This window comes from Camelus bactrianus, chromosome 1, assembly GCF_048773025.1.
Source record: "Camelus bactrianus isolate YW-2024 breed Bactrian camel chromosome 1, ASM4877302v1, whole genome shotgun sequence".
NCBI lineage: Eukaryota > Metazoa > Chordata > Mammalia > Artiodactyla > Camelidae > Camelus > Camelus bactrianus.
Window position 1 is genome coordinate 47,518,928 of NC_133539.1, and position 6,000 is coordinate 47,524,927.

The 6,000-nt window shown below is 41.3% G+C and overlaps 1 protein-coding gene across 1 annotated transcript; it reads right to left on the reverse strand.

The window, feature by feature from the left end:
* Positions 1–3,959: 3,959 nt before the first annotated feature.
* RETNLB (resistin like beta) lies at positions 3,960–5,784 on the reverse strand. The gene is made up of 4 exons (XM_010970757.3): positions 5,663–5,784; positions 5,335–5,486; positions 4,833–4,913; positions 3,960–4,225 (listed from the first exon to the last, which is right to left on the reverse strand). Exons 2-4 carry the CDS (start codon positions 5,459–5,461, stop codon positions 4,098–4,100), a joined length of 336 nt encoding a protein of 111 aa, XP_010969059.1. The 5' UTR covers positions 5,462–5,486; positions 5,663–5,784; the 3' UTR covers positions 3,960–4,097.
* Between the last annotated feature and the right edge of the window lie 216 nt (positions 5,785–6,000).

A 6,000-nucleotide genomic window follows, 5' to 3' on the forward strand; every position in this document is an offset into this window, starting at 1 on the left:
GCTATAGCTTATCTTAAATTTTAAAGGAAGTGGGTTTTTCTCCTTCCTTCCTCTAAAGCATTTCTTTAATAGTCACTGAGTGATTTGGAGTGCGTTCAGTTTGGTCTGAGCTTCATTTGGTGATTTTTAAATTTTTTACTTTTGCCATGATTAAAGTCTATAGTAATTTCTCCTTAGAGAACAATTGATTAAAAAAAAATTCCTCATTCCTTTCCAGTCACCAATTAGAAAGCTTAATCTAAAATGAAAAAAAATTTTTTTTACCATAACCAACACTAACAAGCAATTCCCATTTCATCTAACATGGTGGTAAGAACCTACATTTAAATCACCATGGGATGTTACATTCTTGAAGGAGGAAAGAGAAAGCTAAAAACCACCAGTGAGAAGTTAAAAAATCCTGCTAATCACAATTGCTTTCCTGAGGGGAGGAAAAGAAATCACCCCCCTTAAAGCCACCCAAAGCCAGCAAAACAAACTGTGACCAGACAGTGTCCTATCCACAGCACTCTCACTTCCTGTCTGGATTAGAAGACAGAGATTGTCGCCAGACCAAACACCCGGAACTGATTTAGAGTGGTCGGTGCTTCTTCAGCAGTCCCAATTATCACTGTTAGTTCTGGGATCTTCGCCATCACCTGGCCCTAGCTGATAAATAATACCATTATTCTTCTGCTCTCGAGCTCAGGTATAAGTCTCACTTAGGGGGAGCTTAGATTTATAAGTGATGTAACTTAGAATTCTAGGCTCGTAATTTAATGCTTCAGAAATGTCTTCTTTATCTTTTCCAGAATGATAAATGGGCAGATCCCTGGCACAGCTCCCCATCTGCTCACTCGATCTCCTTGCTTTTGATGAAGGCCTTATTATGCTGGATTCACTACTGTTTGTTGTAGAAAAAGCAATGATTTGGTGCAGACAAGAAAGGAAAGATTAATTTTAATGGCAGAGGAGAAGTGGTACTTTTGGCAAGATAAATAATACTCCAGAGTACTTAAGTTATAGCAGGCTTTGAATTGGTATTTTGGAAAATCATATTTTAAATATATTTAATTACATAAACAATTAAAGCTCATATTTATGTGATGTTTTACACATACTGTCTATTTAACACTTTCAACATCCCAATGTGGTGTGTATTATTATTATGCCCATTTTATAGACAGGCATAGAGAGATTATGCAACTCTCATGTTTATGCTTCTTCTTAACACTTAGGTGTTTGCTGTTTAATCCCCACATTGGCTATAGAGCAGTTTGGGGGTAGTGATTCTGAGCAGAGAAACATAAGAAAAAACACAAAGAAAAATGGTTCGTTCTAGGTCACTAAGGCAAATGGTGGCATCTTCTCATTGGCTCGCCTATAATCTCACTGCAAAGACCCCCAAAATGTCCAAGAAGAGGCAAAAGCTTTCATTTCTTTTGAGACAAGAGTCACAGGAACTATTTAAGTTTTCATCAATAAATGGGAAATCTTCAAATATTTTGAAAAAATTTAAAAAGAGTAATAGAGGCACTGAAAGTGGAAGGATAAATTCATCTTCAACCATCATTTGAGACCTGGGCCTGTGTGCCCACAAGTTCACCCAATTGGTGAGAAAATAAGAGCTCATGCTAACTGGGAGCCCACTATGCAAGAGGCTTTATACCAGTCAGTTTACTTAAATTGTTTCTCATCCTCACAACATCCTTCAGGTGGTTAAATCGATGTTGAGTTAGGTGTTACTAACTGTGCCATCAGTGTACCTGGGGCACCCCTTCCACCCAGCACTTACTGCCTTATTTTGAAATTAGATTGATGCCTTCTTGACAATTCGATGAATACCAAGAGCAGAAGCAGTATCTTCATCATTGTTGTACACCTAGATCTTGCCAAAATGTCTAGTACTTCATAGTTGCTAAATGAATGTGTATTAAAGAATATTTAGCAGCAGCATGGAAGGACCTAGAGATTATCATGCTAAGTGAAGTAAGTCAGGCAGACAAAGACCTGTAAAGGTGTCTAAGAAAGAGAATTTGGAGCTAAGAGGAGCAGGAGCACCATTATTGGCTTAAAGAATAATTTGTCTTTTGGGACTTGAAATTATTTTGAAATGAAGTTGCTGTTAATGCTGAGAAAGGGAAATTGGCCACTTAAGTGGGCAATGGACTACGTCAACTGGAGCTACAAAATCCAGCTTCTGCTTCTGCTGTTGCTTCTGCTGTTCTAATCTCTTTGGCCTCCATCTTCACTGTTTGGCTCTTTAATTTCAAAGAGGTGTCCTCTGATGTACAGCTATTTCTCCTACAGGCAACTTGAGAATGGGGCCCAGGGACCATGTAAAACATCTGTCCCTTGGTTACCAAGACTGAGGTAAAGAAAGAGGGACAGAAACCAAGAGAGGGAGCCGACTCAGAACTGGACTTCGTAGTAGATGAATTTATGGACAAGGCACTATTCTAAGCACTGGGGACGCAATGATATGCACATTAAATAAGGTCTCATCATTCCTGGGCCATATGTTCCAAGGGGGAAGATAGTTAATACATTAACAGATGAATATACACTATGATGTCAGAACTGTGAAGCATCATGGAAAAAAAACCAAAACAGGACAAAAGTTAGAGCCTGATATGAAGACGTCTCTGAAAAGGATTGAGGATTGGCATTGTGTCTGGGGAACCATGTAACTATCTGGGGGACACAGAGTAGGAAGGCCCTGAGGTGGGAGGGTGGCTATAACTTATAAGAACGCTGAGAATGCAGGTGTGGCCAGGGCAAAGTGAGCAAGGATCAGAAATGAGGTGGGAGAGATAGCCAGGGGCTGGATGCACGGTTTTCTGGGACATGATGAATACTTGGGATTCTACTGTATGTGTAATAAGAAGTCATTAGACTGTGTACTTTGGACAGGAAAGTGAAATGATTTGCTTTATATTTTAAGAGACTCACTCTAGTTACCATAAACAGAAGTACTGAGTGATTACGATGATTACTTGTACCCAACTGAATAAAGCATTTGTAACAAATTTTGATAAGTAATCAATAAACAAAATGGTACCTGTTGGAAATGTATTTCTTAAATGAGAGAGATGGAGCTGCTTTTTTCTTTCAAGCAGTTTATATACCCATAAATGAATAATCCCAGAGAGAGATAAATTTAGAGCCAATTATATTCCTATTTTTCTTTTCATAGTTATAAGCTTTGTGACATCTACTTCTCATAATTAAAGAGATAGGAGAGGAACATTTTTATAGTAATGTTCTTCAATCTTTAAAATTCCTTTTAAGCTATTTGTTAAAGATTACACTGCAATTTATTATTAAAATTATTGTAGATGGCCTGTCAATTGATAACTGGATTATGCCCTCCTTCAACATTGTGTCATAAACCAGAAGCCTCCCAACTTGTAAAAAGGACTTGTTACTCAGTAGTTGGATCCCTCAACATCGGTGCCAATATTTTGAATCCTTCCTTTGACATTTTGCAGATTTTTATACCCGCGGCAATGAGCCAAGTTAAGTTTCAATGACAGGGAAGGGCTGGTTTCTATTTTGTTATGGAGCAGAAGACGATGGCAAATTGCCACCCTGATCAAAGCAGATCTCTGGCACATAAGTCTAGGACAGAGTACATACACTAACCTGAAATCTAGAAATTGATTCTTTTAAAGCTGGGCTTGCCTGCCTACACCTTGAAAAGTCTGTCTGCCCACTGCTCCCGTTGGTGAGCTCATAAGGGTATGTGTGGTATTTCATTTCTCTGTACCTCTAGTCGAAGCCAAACGTCTGGCACAGAGTTGTCATCCTGTTGTTAAACAACGAGGGAAGTGGGGGCTGGAGTGTCAATCTCAGGTATTCCCATTCTCCCATATTTTTCCTAATCCTCGCTGAGATGGAGTAATTGGAATGTGGAAATATTTTCGGCCTAGAGGGGTACCAAGCCGTGGGTTATAACGTCAAAAACATAAACGCAGAAAGATGCAAAAAGTTGTTTTTATTACCCAAGGAGGAGAGTTGCAACCAATGAAAGGGACAGTTTGTGTCAGTTTTCCTGTTTGGCGTCATGGTTTCATTACAGTTACAGTCAAACAATTAGGTTTTCATTCTCCCCTTTCTCAGGTCAGGCGGCAGCAGCGAGCGGTGGTCCAGTCTCCTGGGTTACACTGGCAGTGGCACGTGGTTTCCTTCTGGACATCCCAGGAACCACAGCCATAGCCACAGGCACAGCCAGTGACAACAGTCCCTACATGGGCACACAGAACATAGACATCAGAACCTTTGCTTTTGAGAGGAGGGAAATCCTCCCAGAATCATCTTTTATCCTTATGCATCCCAGAGGTAGAGCTAGGTTTTGTGGGGTCGAAAACTAATTCAGTTTTAAAGGTCCTCTTTAAGGGAAAAAAAAAAAAATACAGACTACTGTAAAAAAATTTAAGTACGGGGTCATGGAAGAAACCCGCAGAAGTGAGAGGCCTGGGCATTTCTGATTTCTTAGGGTCATGAGAAATTTACTTTTGTGCTGGCCTTTAACCACCAAAACAGAACAGGGAAAGGAAGATGAAAGACAGGGGAAGTGGTAGTGGCAGGACCAGAACAGGACTATTGAAGGGAGGAAAGGCTGGGTATGCAGCCATGAAAGGAGGGTAGGAAGGGAAGAGGCAGAAACCCAAGATTCCTCAGTAGAATCCTTAAGCAAAATGAGAATAGGAAGGGATCTCTGGGAACAAAGAGTTCTGACTCAGCCTCAGGATAATACAAATGTCAGGTGGGGGAAGGTGGAGGTGTTGAGGGATAGACAGAGGAGGGCACGGGGCATCATACCCACCACTTCTCCTCATGGAGTTACTCACCTGCAGGGCAGGAAGACAATTTGCCTGAGTTCTTGACACTGATACATGAGATCGTCTTTTGGTGGGCAGAGGGATTGAGCTCTGAGTAGGAAGAAGGGACATTGCCCATTATCTCTGTCTCCCATCATCCCCTTCCAAATCCTCTTCTAATTCAGAGGTGAATTATTCACTAGCTTTTAAGGTTAAGTTTCTTCATTTGTAAGATGAAAGTAATAGTTGTACTTAATTTCTAAAGTGAAAATTAAGTGAAGTAACCTAAAGCTTTGTATTCAAGTTCATTCATAATGAGTGTTCATAATATAGGTATCCTCCTCCACTTCCTCCTTTCTCATCATCAACATTATCAACCTCATTATCATCAGACAAACCTGGATTTTTAGCCAAGAGTCCAAAAGTGATACAGGAGTGGAGCTAGAGAAGAAGTTAGGGCTTAGGAACAGAAGGCATGATCAGGGGCTATCCTCCCATCCCCTCCCCCACGCCGCTCAATCCCACACAGTACCTAGACCAATAAGAGCATCCTTTATCTTTTTATCTACAATGGAGTCTAAGGAATCATGAGCAACTCCTAGGATTATCAGCTGGAGAAGGGGGATGAGGATGAGAAGGAAGCAGGAGGTCCTCTTCATCCTGTAGAAATGCCGTGCCCTGGGACTGGGAGAAAAGATGGAAAGAAACAGATCTCAGAGCTCCAGCATGGTTGGGAAAGAAGAGAATGTGAAGTCTCAAGAGAGGACAGATGGAGGAACATCAGTGTCAGTACAGAGGAGCCTGGAGCTCTCTAAGCAGTTTGGAGAATCAGGGAGCATGGGTGCAGAGCACTTACTCACCGAAAAGGTCAGGAAAGGTCTGCAGAGACTGGTCAGGTAAGGGTGTTTTATACCCCGTGATATTGACATGGGCACCCCTTAACACACAAGCATCCACCCACATACAAACACACTCCCCAGTAAATTTCTAAAGAACTGCCTCTTGGCATATGGCACACAAGCATGGTAAACTTCAGTGTGTCCGAGACAAGCAATAACTGCCTTTATTCTGGTTCTCTGCCAGGGGGAGACCACCTGCCTTTCTGTTCTTTCCTCACCTTTCTTCTTGGCAACCTGATACGGCCAACACCTGGGCCTTCTGTTGGTTGCCCCACACTGTGGGTCTCTTATCTGATCCT

Bases quoted from the DNA above. Each gene is read 5' to 3' on its own strand.
- RETNLB (XM_010970757.3), bottom strand. From the start codon at position 5,461: ATGAAGAGGACCTCCTGCTTCCTTCTCATCCTCATCCCCCTTCTCCAG. The intron at 4,914-5,334 runs GTACTGTGTGGG...CTTCCTACTCAG, and splicing joins GGATGCTCTTATTGGTCTAG to AGCTCAATCCCTCTGCCCAC. The intron at 4,226-4,832 runs GTGAGTAACTCC...GTGCCCATGTAG, and splicing joins ATTGTCTTCCTGCCCTGCAG to GGACTGTTGTCACTGGCTGT.